Consider the following 16,582-nt stretch of genomic DNA (forward strand, 5'->3'; position numbering starts at 1 on the left):
GCCGGATGTGATACAGCCTGGATTCGAACCAGGGACTGTAGTGACGCCTCTTGCACTGAGATGCAGTGCCTTAGACCGCTGCGCCACTCGGGAGCCCTGGTGGGAACCCTAACGCTCCATGCACTTCCTCTCTAACCAGGGTTGTGACTTTCCCTATCATAGGATGTTCGTCCTCCTTTAAGTAAAACAGGAAGTGTTGACCACCGTCCTCCCTGCTCTCAGTAGGGTCCATCTCCATCGAGGCCTACTGGCCTGGCCTGTTCAGTTTGGGGCCTAAAGCGTGGGGCTCAGTTAAAACCCAGGCCCGCTCCCTTGGGTCTCTGTGTGGCCCGAACAGGCTCAGTGATGCCCCTGCCCTCCGGACCCAGGCCCATGCCAGGGCTCCAGCCCATACTCTGCAGCATCCGGTTCCCCATGTTGGTCTCTGGAATGGGCCCCACACTCTCACCTACCACCCCTAGAGAAGGAGAGATAAAAGAACAGGAACACAGAGTTACAACAGCAAAGAGAAGATGGAGACATAAAAGGAGAGAGCATGTTAGAGGTGGAGGGAGACATAAGTGGAGAGTATTACACTTTACAGACAGACTTTATGGACTTTATAGATCACATACAGTGCCTTCAGAAAGTGTTCATACCCCTTGACTTATTCCACATTTTGTTGTGTTTCAGCCTACACACAATTCCCGATAATGACAAAGTGAAAACATGTTTTTATACATTATTGAAAGTGTATTGAAAATTAAATACAAAAATATCTCAATACTTTGTAGAACCTCCTTTGGCAGAGATTACAGCTGTGAGTCTTTCTGGGTAAGTCTCTATGAGCTTTCCACACCTGGATTGTGCAACATTTGCCCATTATCCTTTTAAAAATTCTTCAAGCGCTGTCAACTTGGTTGTTGATCATTGCTACACAACCATTTTCAGGTTGTGTCATATATATTTTCAAGTAGATTTAAGTTAAAACTGTAACTCAGCCATGGGCTTCTTAGTAAGCAACTCCAGTGTAGATTTGGCCTTGTGTTTCAGGTTATTCCTCTCCCTGTGTCTGGGGGAAAGCAGACTGAAGTAGGTTTTCCTCTAGGATTTTGCCTGTGCTTAGGTCCATTACGTTTCTTTTTATCCTGAAAAACTCCCCAGTCCTTAACGATTACAAGCATACCCATAACATGATGCAGCCACCACTATGCTTGAAAATATGGAGAGTGGTACTCAGTAATGTGTTGTATTGGATTTGCCCCAAACATAACACTTTGTATTCAGGGAAATTACTTTAGTGCCTTGTTGCAAACAGGATGCATGTTTTGGAATATTTTATTCTGTACAGGTTTCCTTCTTTTTACCCTGTCAGTTAGGTTAGTATTGTGGAACAACTACAATGTTGTTGATTAAACCATGTAACTGTTTCAAAGTCACTCTTGGCCTCATGTTGAAATCCCTGAGCGGTTTCCTTCCTCTTCGACAACTGAGTTAGGAAGGATGCCTGTATCTTTGTAGTGACTGGGTGTGTCGATATACAATCCATGGTGTAATTAATAACTTCACCATTCTCAAAGAGATATTGAATGTCTGCTATTTTCTCTCTCTCTCTACCAATAGGTGCCCTTCTTAGTGAGGCATTGGAAAACCTCCCTGGTGGTTGAATCTGTGTTTGAAATTCACTGCTCGACTGAGGAACCATACAGATAATTGTATGTGTGGGGTACAGAGATGAGGTAGTCATTCAAAAATCATGTTAAAACACTTGTTGCAGAGTGAGTCCATAACAAAGGGGTTGAATACTTATTCACTCTAGATATTTCAGCTTTTCATTTGTAATTAGTTTGTAAAAATTTAGGAAACCACAATTCCACTTTGACATTATGGGGTATTTATTGTGTGTAAGCCAGTGACAACAAATCTCAATTGAATCCTTTTTCAATTTAGGCTGTAACACAAAATTAGGAAAAAGTCAAGGGGTTTCTGAAGGCACTGTATATTGTTTGTAAAAAATTATAATAAATCAGGCAATGTTTTAAGGAACCCAATTCATACAGTCCCATTTTTACCACATTGCCGGAATAAGCCTTTTATACCGCCTGTGCACATGCTGGCAAGTTAAGGAGTGGGAGTAGGCATGGGCCGATGTGGGTGGACGTCTATTTTAATAAATCAATTGCACATACAGTGCATTCGCAAAGTATTCAGACCCCTTGACTTTTCCCACATTGCTACGATACAACCTTATTCTAAAAGGGATTAAATCATTTTCCCCCCCTCACCAATCCACACACACACACACACACACACACACACACACACACAATGACAAAGCAAAAACAGGTTGTCGTTTTTGGACATTTCTAAAAAAAATTAAAACTGAAAAATCAACTTTACATAAGTATTCAGTACTTTGTTGAAGCACCTTTGGCCATGATTACAGCCTCAAGTCTTTTTGGGTATGACGCTACAAGCTTTGCACACCTGTATTTGGGGAGTTTCTCAGTCTTCTCTGCAGATCCTCTCAAGCTCTGTCAGGTTGGATGGGGAGAGTCGCTGCACAGCTATGTTCAGGTCTCTCCAAAGATGTTCGATCGGGTTCAAGTCCGGGCTCTGGCTGGGCCACTCAAGGACATTGAGATTTCTCCCGAAGCCACTCTGTCTTGGCTTTGTGCTTAGGGTCGTTGTCCTGTTGGAAGGTGAACCTTCGCCCCAGTCTGAGGTCCTGAATGCTCTGGGGCAGGTTTTCATCAAGGATCTCTCTGTACTTTGCTCTGCTCATATTCCCCCTCGATCCTGACTCGTCTCCCAGTCCCTGCCTTTCAAAAACATCCCCAGAGAATGATGCTGCCACCACCATGCTTCACCGTAGGGATGGTGCCAGGTTTCCTCCAGACGTGACGCTCGGCATTCAGGCCAAAGAGTTCAATCTTGATTTCATCAGACCAGAGAATCATGTTTCTCATGGTCTGAGAGTCCTTTAGGTGCCTTTTGGCAAACTCCAAGCGGGCTGTCATGTGCCTTTTACTGGACAGTGGCTTCCGTCTGGCCACTCTACCATAAAGGCCTGATTGGTGGAGTGCTGCAGAGATTGTTGTCCTTCTGTAAGGTTCTTCCATCTCCGCAGAGGAACCCTGGAGCTCTGTCAGAGTGACCTTCGGGTTCTTGGTCAACTCCCAGACCAAGGCCCTTCTCCCCCAACTGCTCAGTTTGGCCGGGCGGCCATCTCTAGGAAGAGTCTTGGTGGATTCCAGACATCTTCCATTTAAGAATGATGGAGGCCACTGTGTTCTTGGGGACCTTCAATGCTGCAGAAATGTTTTGCTACCCTTCCCCAGATCTGTGCCTCGATACAATCCTGTCTCAGAGCCCTACGGACAATTCCTTCAACCTCATGGCTTGGTTTTTTCTCTGACATGCACTGCCACCTGTGTGCCTTTCCAAATCATGTCCAATCAATTGAATTTACCACAGGTGGACTCCAATCAAGTTGTTGAAACATCTCAAGGATGATCAATGGAAACAGGATGCACCTGAGCTCAATTTAAAGTCTCATAGCAAAGGGTCTGAATAATTATGAAAAATAAAGTATTTTTGTTTAATTAATGTGCAAACATTTCTAAAAACCTGTTTTAGCTTTGCCATTTTGGGGTGTTGTGTGTAGATTGAGGGAAAAAAAGAATTAAATCAATTTTATAATATGACTGTAACTAACAAAATGTGGGAAAAGGGAAGAGGTCTGAATACTTTCCAAATGCACTGTACAACATCATAAAGAAATCCATAATTGATTTATTTAGGCAAGTCCTAAGAAACATTATATGACTAATAACATTTAATTATGTTACTGCTCTGTGCAGCCTATAGGCTACATGGCTGTGCCATGCACATGAAATCAATAGTAATTCTGTTCATTAAAACATAAAAGGACACACTTACCCTGATTCCAGTCAACACGCATAGGCTATATTTTAAACTAGAATATAACAACAAAATACAAATAATATTTTTCCCCACACGGGAACGCGTGGAAGCACGGCCATAAAAAACGTGATATTTTGAAACAGAGCCCAAGCCCATGCCTTTTTTAAAATCCACATTTCATCACTTTCCTACCCTCACTCCACTTCGTTAGGAAACAGGTGTAGGGTCTTACATTGAGAGTATATTCAACACGATAACGATAGAAAATAATAGCATATCTATATATTTTTAAGAATGCGAGTCTTGTGTACATATTTCACAACCTCCACGGGCTTTTGGAGTTGCCTTTTGGCAATTAAACCAAATAATATACCTACATTTGATTTAGGCTACATTATTGCATGCTAAATGTTTTCTGATCAATGATAGATGAGCAAACGAATAGACGAGCTGGCTCCGAGGTGTCTTTTATACAGGTAACGAGCTGAGATTAAGAGCACACTCTTAAAAGGGAGTGCTCCTAATCTCAGCTTGTTACCTGTATAAAACACACCTGTCCACAGAAGCAATCAATCAATCAGATTCCAAACTCTCCACCATGGAAAAGACCAAAGAGCTCTCCCAAGGATGTCAGGGACACGATTGTAGTGCGAAATTGTGCTGAAATAGTTGACCAAACGCAGGTAGGCTATTATAACAATAGGATGACTTTGGGAGTTTCAGAAAGCAACAATACTTTGCCTTCAAATACATTAGCCTACTTTATTCAATATTCCATCCAGTTGTGGTTAAGAAAACAGTGCTAAGGGCTATGTGAAGAGATGGGTGAAGTGACATGCCTCGCAATGTTTAGAACTGCCAGAAGGATGGTAATAGCCTAGTAGTAACTGGCTCTGCCTAGCAGCCATCAAGAGCTTAAGAGCGTAGTGCATGCCAATGCCGGCTCAGCATTACGGCTACATTTCATACTAAGCCGTGGGCAGAACTTCACCGTAATCATGACTAGATCGGTTCGTGGAAATAAACATTTAGGCTTTGGCCGGATGCTAAAGTATGTTAGAGGGAGACATAAGAGGAGAGGGAAAGAGAGAACAGGAAAGAGACCGGAAGAGCGAGATAAGAGTAGAGCAGATGATCTTGATGAAGGCTTATTGATTAGGCTCAATGGGCTGAAAAAGCTACAGTATTTAACCCCTGAACTCTACCTCTAAACCAATGAGTCAGCTGAGGCCTGCTCTACAATGATTGGGTCACAAAATACATCTTGTCTCTTCTTTTTCCTTGACTCTTACACACAGTGCCTTCAGAAAGTACTAATTCCACATTTTGTTGTGTTATAGCCTGAATTCAAATTGGATTAAATAAATAAAACATCTCACCATCTACACACAATACCCCATAATGACAAAGTGAGAACAAGTTTTAAGAAATGTTTGCTAATTTATTGAAAATGAAATACATAAATATCTCATTAACACAAATATTCACACCCCTTTGCAATGACACTCCAAATTGAGTTCAGGTGCATCCAATTTCCTTTGATAATCCTTGAGATGTCACTGCAACTTGGAGTCCACCTGTGGCCAATTCAATTGTTTGGACATGATTTAGAAAGAACCACACCCGTCTATATAAGGTTCCACAGTTGACAGTGCATGTCAGAGGGAATTGTGGAGACGAAGATGGCAGAAGAAGTGGATGCTGAGTTGTAATTAAGCAGCGTGTCGAGTAAATCTGCCGAAGAAGAATGTTCTGAATGGACAACAGTAGTATTGAAAACTGGAACAAAAAGGAAATTGTCTGAAATTGGAGTTGAGGATACATGTGTAAATGAATCGCTTCTTGTTGGGATGCGTTTGTTGAGTAAGGATGCGTATGTGGGAAACCCGATTGAGGTGTCAAATGGTGAGTATGTCAGAGTGACCAGGAGTGGTGTTATTTTGATGAATAGTTTTTCTGAAGAGCAGAAGAAGATTGCAGTGGGCTTCAAAAGAATCCGGAGAACAGAAGTTGTGTTTTGAACTTCGGAGTAGAGCACCAGTCAAAGGAGTCATCTCAGGGGTGACGACAGATGTTCAAGTTGAATACCTGAAGAGAATTCCTGGTGTGTTTGGTGCCCAGCGCCTGACCCGCTGGGTGAATGGAGAAAAAAAGAAAGTCTGTAGGCCCTGTTGTTTTTTGATAAAGAGCAAATACCTACGCATTCGAAGCTTGGTTATTGAAGCTATGCCATAAGAGCTTTCGTCGCCAAACCACTGTAGTGTAAGAATTGTAAAGAATTTGGCCATTTTTCAAATGTGTGCAGACGAACAGAGTATAGTGAAGAAAGGTGTGTAAAAGGATAACGGTGTTGCAATAGTGGTGGGGACCATGATCCTGAGTTCCTGGAGTGCCCTGTAAGGGTGAAGGAAATTGAGGTGGCTAAAGTTAGAGGTCAATCAAATCTCCTATGCGGAGGCGATTTTAAAAGAATTGAGAAAACAGGTGGTGCTAGTGAAGAGATGGTAGTGGATACAATACAGCCTGTAGTAAATATTTACTGCCAGACATAATATACCCTGTGTGTTAAAGGTGGATTTTGTTGCATTCACTGCCACAGTCAAACTGTACAGCACAAGTCTCAAAGAAGAAGTCGAAGAAACTAGACATTATTGCGCCTGTAGCAGAAACGTTTTTGGGACTGAAGGATTTTACATCGAAAGACTTGCAAGGGGTACTGGTGTTGGAAGACCTGCCTTCCCAGGTTCCCCTTGAGCCTGTGTTAGGATCAAATCTGTTTTATTCATTTATTTTTAACAGAAAAGTAGTTTTATTTTTTGGGGGGGTTGTTTTTTGGGAGGAATCCTGTTTCCATCCCGCATAGTAGGTAGCGGGATGCACATTAAATTGTGTGATCGCCAATATACCATAGAAGAAGTGCATGTCAGAGCAGAAACTATAACATGAAGTCCAAGGAACTGTCCATAGATCTCTAAGATAGAATTGTGATGAGGCATATATCTGGGGAAGGCTATACAATAATTTCTAGAGTGTTGAAAGTCTCCATCATTGGGAAATTGAAATAATATGGAACTACCCAGACTCTGGCTCGAGCTGGCCGTCCGACCAAACTGAGCAATCGGGCAACAAGGACCTTGGTCAGGAAGGTGATAAAGAACCTAACGACCACCAAAACTACAGAGTTCCTTAGCTGAGATGGGAGAACCTGCCAGAAGGACCAGTCTCTACACCACCTTCACCAATCTGGGCTTCATGGGAGAGTGGCTAGACAGAAGTCACGCCTAAGAAAAAGGGACATGAAAGCACACCTGGAGTTTGCAAAAAGGCACATGAAAGACTGAGATCATAAGGCAAAAGATTCTGTAGTCTGATGAGACAAATTAGATTCTTTGTCCTGAATGGAGAAACCCAGGCACAGCTCATCACCTGTCTAATGCCATCCCTACCGTGAAGCATGGTGGTGGCATCATCATGCTATGGGGATACTTTTCAGTGGTAGGGACTGGGAGACTGGTAAGGATAGAGGGAACAATGAATGCAGCCAAATACAGGCAAATCCTTGATGAGAATCTGATTCAGAATGCAAATGACCTTAGACTGGGGTGAAGATTTATGTTTCGACAGGACCATAACCCCAAGCATACAGCCAAAGCAACGCTGGAATGGCTTCAGAACAAGAATGTGAAAGTCGTTGAGTGGCTCAGTCAAAGCCCAGAGTTGAATCCCATTGAAACACTGTGGAAAGACTTAAAGATTGCTGTTCACTGCCGCTCCCCATCTAACTTAACCTGTCTGGGCTAGGGGGCAGTATTTTCAAGTCCGGATAAAAAAAACGTACCCGCTTTAAACTGGTTACTACTCTTTCCCAGAAACAAGAATATGCATATTATTAGTAGATTTGGATAGAAAACACTGAAGTCTCTAACTGTTTGAATGGTGTCTGTGAGTATAACAGAACTCATATGGCAGGCAAAAACCTGAGAAAATTCCAAGCAGGAAGTGGCCTGTCTGACAATTTGTAGTTCTTCTTTCTAGTCCCTTTCGAAACTATAGTATCTCTGGGGTTACGTTGCACTTCCATTGGCTCTCTAAAGCCTTCAGAAAGCGGATTGAGGCGTCTCCTGTCTCTGGGCAGAGTATGGTAGCTCAGTTTGTCAGTGGTCTGCCTGGTGACTAAGAGACTGGGTATGCGCGGTCCCGCGACCATGCTGTTTTTTCTTTTCCTCTTTGAATGAAAACACTATTGTCCGGTTGGAATATTATCGCTATTTTACGAGACAAATACCATAAAATTTGATTTTAAACAGCGTTTGACATGCTTCTAAGTACGGTAAAGGAACATTTAGAATTTTTGTCTCTCGAAATGCGCTCGCGCGTTACCCTTTTGGATAGTGACCTGAACGCACGAACAAAAGAGGTATTTGGACATAACTATGGATTATTTGGAACAAAAACAACATTTCTTGTGGAAGTAGAAGTCCTGGGAGTGCATTCTGACGAAGATCAGCAAAGGTAATACAATTTTTCTAATAGTAATTCTGAGTTTAGTGAGCCCCGAAGTTGGCGGGTGTCAAAATAGCTAGCCGTGATGGCCGGGCTATCTACTCAGAATATTGCAAAATGTGCTTTCGCCGAAAAGCTATTTTAAAATCTCACATAGCGATTGCATAAAGGAGTTCTGTATCTATAATTCTTAAAATAATTGTTATGTATTTTGTCAACGTTTATGGTGAGTAATTTAGTAAATTCACCGGACGTTTTAGGTGGGAATGCATGTTCTGAACATCACATGCCAATGTAAAAAGCTGTTTTTGGATATAAATACTAACTTGATTGAACAAAACATGCATGTATTGTATAACATAATGTCCTAGGAGTGTCATCTGATGAAGATCAAAGGTTAGTGCCTCATTTAGCTGTGTTTTGGGTTTATGTGACATATATGCTTGCTTGGAAAATGGCTGTGTGATTATTTGTGGCTATGTACTCTCCTAACATAATCTAATGTTTTGCTTTCGCTGTAAAGCCTTTTTGAAATCGGACAACGTGGTTAGATTAAGAAGAGTTGTCTTTAAAATGGTGTAAAATAGTCGTATGTTTGAAAAATTGAAATGATTGCATTTGAGGTTTTGTATTTCGCATCACGCTCTTCCACTGGCTGTTGAATAGAGTGGGACGGTGACGTGCCACCTAGCCCATAGAAGTTCACAGAGCTTGAGAAAATCTGTAAGGAAGAATGAGAGAAAATCCCCAAATCCAGATGTCCGAAGCTGATACAGACATACCCAAGACGACTCGAAGCTGCAATCACCGCCAAAGGTGCTTCTACAAAGTATCGACTCAGGGGTGTGAATAGTTATGTAAATGAGATTTCTGTATTTCATTTTCAATATATTAGCAACATTTTCTAAAAACATGTTTTCACTTTGTCATTATGGGGTATTGTGTGTAGATTAGTGAGGGAAAAAAAATCTATAATCCATTTTGAATTCCGGCTGTAACGCAACAAATGTGGAATAAGTCCAGGGGTATGAATACTTTCTGAAGGCACTGTAACAAAGAGGTGTGGGCAATAGAGCAGACTCCTGTTGCATGACTTCATGTTGTAGCCATTGGTATACACTCCTTTATATCCTCTTCCTAGAACCAAGATGGGCACCTTACCAAGACGTATTAACCCTTTATATCCCCAGTCTCATTCCCCTTCCTGGTATTAACATTTTCCACTCCCCTAAAACACACTAACAGAGGTAGAAAGAGGTGAAGGGGAGCAGGAGCGTTCTGTGATACACAGCCGTGATTGGCTTAGGGTTAATCTGGTATCTCTCTGACTGCAGAGCCTGCCAGCTGACTGCTGTCCAACCCAGGTTAGGGAGGAAGGGTGAAGGGGTCACGAGCTAAAGCTGGTTAATGACCGGGGATGGAGGGGTGTGTGTAAGTGAGTGCAGTAGTGTGTGTCAGAAAGAGTTTACCTGTCGGTGGAGGTAAGCCAAGGGGTGCTGCTTTGCGTCGCCTCTTGACTTCCCCCGTACACAGAGACCCCAGGTGACCACTCGTCTGTCTGTAGAACCACAACCAGAAAATAAGAATCATTCATTAGCATCCATGTGTTGGCAACATCCTAGAAACAATGTACCGTTGTGGATGGAACTGTATAATTTGTTTGTGAGAGAATTTGTTGATTGGATCATTCCTAATGTACCTGCTGGCTGTTTTCACAGAGCTGCTCCTCCGATGCCCTCTGTCTGTCCGTGAGTCCCAGTGCATCTACAGAGACAGAAAGAATATACTAACAGCTATTAGCAAATGTAAAATACCTCTATCTGGGCATTATCAGCCACAACTGCACTTTCAAACAGTCGGTACTGTTTGAAAGTGCAGCTAGGCGGTGAACTAACAGAGACATGTCTTACTTGTCCGTGTTCTCGTCTAGACCCCGGACTAAACCACGGGCTGTGGACGACACATAGGTACGTTTAGTTTATTTGCCCAGTCAAGTCAAATATAGAAGCATACAGAATAAGGGGAAAAAAGTATTCTACAAGTCAGGTGACTGAGGGTTGTAAGGTAGACTGACTCGTGTGAGTGGGCGTGTGAGTGGGGGGGGTCCTGGTGGTGTCGTCCCAGCCGCTCGTTGAAGGCCTGTCCTGGGATGCCCTGGGAATCGTGGCCCTGGGGCCCACCATGCAGCCAGCTCAGCCTGGCCTGGAACCCTGCCACAGCAGAGACAGCACAGTGCACACATCAGACTGGAATAGGAGAAACACTATGGCAGCTGTAGAGGCTACAAGACAAACCCTTTGCAGTAGCTGCCCCCTACTGGCCAAATGACAGGTCACAATAGACTTTGAGTAACTCGTTCTACTATCGTGCAAAGAAAAACAGAGACAAGTGGGGGATCAGTAATCAAAATGGTACTTGGCTCAGAGATACAAACAAACAAACCGACAGGTCTGGGTCCAGCTACCTCTCTGTGCCCCAGGGCTCATGATGGGGAAGGATCCGGTGAGGATGCTGTTGAAGACCGGGTCAGCCAGGTCCAGTTCCTCCCCTGCCTCCCTCTCCCACCAGGGAATCACCCCCGCCACCCCACACGCTCCCCCCGGGTCCCCCTCATAGAACCAGTCACTCTGCTCATCATCAGCTGGGAGATGGGAAGAGGTTACAAGTTAACGGTCAGGGTTTGGAAAATAGTTTTCATACAAAACATTTACTCATTTAGATTTTGGACCAATCTTTTTCAAGACACACGTTTTTATCTTCTTTGTTGATAACACTGCTATAAATGACATGTGACAGCAGATGTTGGATATTTTGTTAAATTTAGATATGTTTCCGCTTATAATTTCTGACATTTGGAAGGCGATTTGTTAGTCAACTTGTATATAATTAGATACATGCAGCTTCTCTTATGGCATAACTTGTTGCTCTAGAAGAATCGGTACTCACAAGAATAAATGTCATAAATTATAGAATTAATGCATTAATAATCTAGTTGACACATCCATTTCTGATTCTCTCACAGACCAAGATGTTTAGGGATCAGGGAGAAAAGCTCTAACACAAGGTAATGATTCTTCCCGCGCAACATTTTCAAAGGACAGGTTAGAATTAAGGCTGTGAAAATGATCCGGATGTTTCGGAAAAGATTTCAGATGGTCTTGGATGCATTATTTTATGTGATTTAAAGACTGTCTGCATTCATGAAAGTGTCAATCACAAAAGATTGCACATTTGCACGCGGCCTCTACTCATCCCACCTGCATTCGCTCAAGAGATGCTGAAAGAAAAGAAAAATATTTCTCCATTCCTGTTCCTGAGACAAAATGTATGTTTGGTTTATCATTGCACTGCAAAAAATACTTATTCGCAAGTACATTTTATATTAGGCTACATGTGACGGGTTAAATTCATGCCTATAACCTATCTCAAGTTCAAAGGTGCGGTAAACCAGGTGGTGTCTTTAGATCGTCATAGTTCTACAGCTGCACCACTGAGAGCATCTTGACTGGCTGCATCACGCTTTAGTATGGAAACTGCAAGGCACCCGACCGCAAGGTGCTACAGAGGGTAATGAGTATGGCCCCCTTTTCTATTTCTATCTTTAACTCTGCATAGTTACAAAGGGACACGTAAGTAAGCATTTAACTGTTAGTCTACACCTGTTATTTACAAAGCATGTGACCAATAAAATGTTATTTGATCCAGTTCCTCTATACCAGGCGGTATCAGAGAACAAAGACTCCAGCCACCCAAGCCAAAGATTGTTCTCTCTGCTACCACACGGCAAGCGGTACCAGTCTACCAAGTCTGGATCCAACAGGACCCTGAACAGCTTCTACCCCTGATACATAAGACTGCTAAACAAGGCTGATAAATAGCTAATCAAATGGCTACCCGGACTACCTACATTGAACCTTGTTTGCACTAACTCTATGCACACACACTGGATACTGCCCACACTGACCCCCCCAGCACACAATACATACACCCACACACATAACACGCATGCATACTACATACTGAGGCCACACTCACCACATATACTGCTGCTATTGTCAATTATGTGTCCTGTTGTCTAGTTACTTTATCCCTACCTATATGTACATAGCTACCTCAATTACCTCGTACCCCTGCACATTGACTCGGTACTGCCGGTATATAGGCATGTCATTTTTACTCATTACTGTTATTCGTTACTCACTGTGTAATTATTCCTTGTGTCAGTATTTATATTTTTATCTTTAACTCTGCATTGTTGAAAAAGGACCCGTAAGCGTTTCACTTTTAGTCTACACCTGTTTTTTTACGAAGCATGTAACAATAAAAAATGGTACTCCGCCATTCCTGTAAATAACAAGATTTGGTGGCCAGCAAAATAGATGGTTACCTTGCCTCCCCTCGTCATTGGTGTACAGTCCACCATCACTACTGTTGCTGACACTGCTGGTCTCACTAACAGAGAGAGAGAGAGAGAGAGAGAGAGATATAGGAGAAAATATGGGGTGTGAGGAGAGGTGATAGGAAAAGAAGAAGAGAACAATCTGAAATCAATTTCCATTGCCCATCATACAAGGAAAACTCTCAGGAAGATGATGCTATGGGGAGAATAACCGAGCAAACAAGTCTCCTATATACTGCTTTCCACCCAGGTGAGCATACCCGTGAACGTATAGGCCTACACCAAGGAGCAGGGAAACACAGCAGACAAGAGAAACACTAACCACCTGTCACTCATGTCCTCGTCTGAGCCCTTCTGCTCCTCAAACTCCATCTTGTCCTTGGGCCCCACCTGCCCCATAATGGCGTCCTCACTCTCCACCACCACCCCTTCATCAGTCGCCTCCAGCCCCAGCCTGTGGGCAGCCAGTTTCCTCTTCTTTACCCTGCTTTTCCCTCTTCCAACCCCACCACCAACGAGCTCCACCCCCGCCCTGCCCTCAGCCACGCTCACCCCAGGGATCCTGCACCCTGCGTGGGGCTTGGGGACGGGTGGGGGCCCTAGCATGGGGGTGTTGCTACTGGAGGTCACCGGCTCCAGAGGGGGGTCCACGGCCATGCGTTTGACCTTGCGCCGTCGCCTCAAACTACGGGACCCCTCTGCACCGGGCACTCCTCCTAGGTCCTCCTGCCAGATGGGGCGCTTGCCACGCCCTGTGTCGGGGTTCAGGGGGGTACGGCGCTTGGGCCCCAGCTGCTCATCAGAGTCGCTGTTGTCACGGGCGTGGCTGTTGCTGCTGGCAATTCCGCCTGTGGTGGTGCGGTAGTCCTGAGAGGAAATGAGCGAGGAAGAGAAGGAGAGCAAGAGGAAAGACAAAAACCGTTACCCAAAGAGACGTTCAGAAATTCATATTTTTTTTTACATACACTCTTATCCAGAATGACTTACAGGAGACATTAGGGTTAAGTGCCTTGCTCAAGGACACATCAGATTATTTTCACTTAGTTGGCTCGGGATTTGAACCAGCAACCTTTCATTTACTGGCCCAATGCTCTTAACCCCTAGGCTACCTAGATTAGACAGTAAAACTGACAGTATCTGTTATCTTAAGGAATCTGCTTACTGTACTTTCCTGAAGAGAAAAAAAAGCAGTTACCAAAGGAACTATTCCTTTACAATAACAACAAGACTCATTCATGAAGGGCCTACCCGAGACCCCTTCCCCATCCCCACCTTGTGTTCGTCCAGGCTGGACTCAGATCCCTCACTGAGGTGGCCAGGCTCCCAGGGTGGGTGGGGGTTGTCAGAGCGTCTCTTCCTCCCACGACGTTTCCGGGCCTGTCTCTTCAGCAGGCAGCCTACGGCCAGCGCGTGGTCCCCCCCATCCCCGAAGCCCCCCCGCGCCGCCTGCTCCGAGCTCTCCTCCAGCGCTGACACCAGGTCATGGACCAGCTCGTCCATCGTCTGGCTAAAGTGCCTGGGGAAGGAGAGAAAGGAGGTGTGAGTGTGTAACAAACAGTGAAGATTTTTTGTTATTTGTGTGTGTGTTGTGAAGGCTCATGTCCTCATCCATAACCTCTTGCCACGCCCCCCCCCCCACGCTCCACCACAACTGTCTCCACTCTGCTCATTAGCACCTGTGTCTATTTAAGCAATTGTGCTCCCTCCAAACTTGCTTATTCCTGTTGGTGAATGTATAAGGTGGCCATCCTATATTTTTTATTTCCATGGTGTGTGTGGCTGTACTTTCCATTATTGGCGCACATTTGTAAATGTTAACATTAAGATCCTTAGAGTTTGTCAATGCTGCTGCCATATTTAGTACAATTTCCTGCCAGTCCAGTATGTAAGATCCTCAGTTTGTTTGATACACTTCGGTTTATTCTGCTTTTTGCACTTGTCTGTCATGCTTGTATGTTAACGTGTTACCCCCCTCTTGTATTTCCCTAGTAAACTACATTATCCTTCAACCTTTCCCCACGTGCTCCTGCCTGTGTTCAATACAACCCTACTATCTGGATTCTTGCTTAATCTGCATGAAGTTGTCGATGTGGCATTCTGAACTCTAAACCAGTCAACCTCCTTATACAATCCACTTTTTTGTGTACAGCCTAGTGTGTATCCTATTAAGTGTCAATGTGAAACTGTCCCATGAGACCAGTGCTGTATTAATTACGCTGATTCTGCTGCACAATCTTTCGTAACGAAAACCAGTTTCTATTGGGTAAATTCATGTTGGTGCCTCGTTCCGTTTGCTCTGATTCTTAACTTTCGTTACAAGGCGTAATTAATACACCCCTGGCATCTTATGATCTGCAATGGAAGGTGTTCCCGTGTGTATGTGCCAGCTAGTTATTAGCTGCAACGAAATGTTGGCTGAACTTGCATGCAAGACTTGCGCTAGACGGCCCAGGCACAATCCATGGAGATCTGGCCTCATTTTAAAAGCTAACGCGTTAGCTAGTATAGTTGGCTAAGTCGCAAAAGAAAAAGCTAGTTAACTTTGAATAGCTAAATCTAGACCGACAACGCAATTTGGGCAGTCAGACGTTAGTGATCCATTTAGCTGACAATGTCAACATCTGATAGTTAGCTAGGTAACGTTAACCGATTAACGTTGGCGCTGTCGTTTCATCAAAATACGTTAGGCAGGGGTGCTATGCTAGCCATGAATTGACATTACTTACCAGCTGGTTCCCGCTTTACCGATGGTCTTTAAATTAGCTTCACGGAACATTAAAGCCCCTCAAAGCCGGTTACTTTTAACCAAAAACAAAGGGGACCCTTCTAAAGCTAGCTAATAATGCTTGCTAGTACATATGCGAAAGCAGTCAACACCTTTCATTCTGTGGTGTGGTTGGCTAACATGTACTAACGTTAATTGCGCATTACTGCCACCTACTGTACTGGTGCTACTAACTTTGTGGTAGATTATATGATTCCCAAAATAAACCGCAGTGGGTCAATTTCTGCAACTGAAAGCGTGGAAACTTCTCTGTTTTGGTGCCCTGGCTACCGTGACGAAAAACCCATGCGTGATGGTGCACAGATTTAGAAGTGTTGCATTTTGCTCATCTCAATTGGTGCGTTTTGAGTGGTAAGGCTGACGCAACCGACTGTGGACGAGTCTGAGGTGCATCTGCGGACACTAATGTGGTTTTCCAACAGGAAAGCTCAGATCAACATGGCAGTGTTGCCATTTTTTATAAATTTTAAAATGTCTCCAACTCCCAAATCACACTCGAACTGAAATTATGCGTCTACATTGTACGATCAGTGAGAGCCTCAAATATCACGTTAATTTGTATATACCCGCTGTAGACATGAATCACGTCAAACTTTGTTCGAGAAGGAACAAAAAGTGGTTGATTATAGAGCCACAATGCAGGTGATGGCTGTAGGATGAAGTTGGTAAAGAGCAAGTGCAGAAACTTGCCGTCTTCAATGACCTTTGATCACAGTTTTTGAAGTTCATGTAGGCACAAATTGGAAAATGTTCATCCCCGTAATGCAACACACTTTGGAAGGTGGTGACCAACGACAGTCACCAACTTGACAAAAGTGATCTGCTTGAACATGCCCATTATCGCCCGTGCTGCTCCTGACAAGTAATTTCACTAAGTCTACTTTTAAGAGCACTTTATTCATCAATTGTACACAAGACACGATTGAAATTCGACTTCCGCTTTTACCCAACCCCTCCGAAAAACACACATACATACACAGGTTGGAGCA

At 43.7% G+C, this 16,582-nt stretch overlaps 1 protein-coding gene across 2 annotated transcripts; it reads right to left on the reverse strand.

Annotated features, from left to right (window-relative positions):
• On the reverse strand, positions 1 to 15,720 carry LOC115191736 (G patch domain-containing protein 2-like). 2 transcript variants are annotated; one of them, XM_029749609.1, is made up of 10 exons: positions 15,535 to 15,720; positions 14,081 to 14,324; positions 13,134 to 13,675; positions 12,797 to 12,861; positions 10,874 to 11,050; positions 10,484 to 10,619; positions 10,320 to 10,359; positions 10,109 to 10,173; positions 9,879 to 9,967; positions 1 to 457 (listed from the first exon to the last, which is right to left on the reverse strand). In XM_029749609.1, the coding sequence occupies exons 1-10, from the start codon at positions 15,582 to 15,584 to the stop codon at positions 288 to 290; spliced, it is 1,578 nt and encodes a 525-aa protein (XP_029605469.1). In that variant the 5' UTR covers positions 15,585 to 15,720; the 3' UTR covers positions 1 to 287. The 2 variants fall into 2 exon arrangements, with proteins under 2 accessions (XP_029605469.1, XP_029605462.1); XM_029749602.1 differs by having other exon boundaries at positions 13,131 to 13,675.
• Between the last annotated feature and the right edge of the window lie 862 nt (positions 15,721 to 16,582).

This window comes from Salmo trutta, chromosome 1 (genome assembly GCF_901001165.1).
Source record: "Salmo trutta chromosome 1, fSalTru1.1, whole genome shotgun sequence".
In the NCBI taxonomy this organism is placed as follows: Eukaryota; Metazoa; Chordata; class Actinopteri; order Salmoniformes; family Salmonidae; genus Salmo; species Salmo trutta.

Excerpts from the sequence above, each read along its gene's own strand:
- LOC115191736 (XM_029749602.1), bottom strand. The coding sequence starts at position 15,584 with ATGTTCCGTGAAGCTAATTTAAAGACCATCGGTAAAGCGGGAACCAGC. Across the intron at positions 12,862-13,130 it reads GAGGACATGAGTGACAGGTG|TGAGACCAGCAGTGTCAGCA; the intron begins GTTAGTGTTTCT and ends TCTCTCTGTTAG. Across the intron at positions 10,360-10,483 it reads TCACACGCCCACTCACACGA|CCCGTGGTTTAGTCCGGGGT; the intron begins GTCAGTCTACCT and ends TGTCGTCCACAG.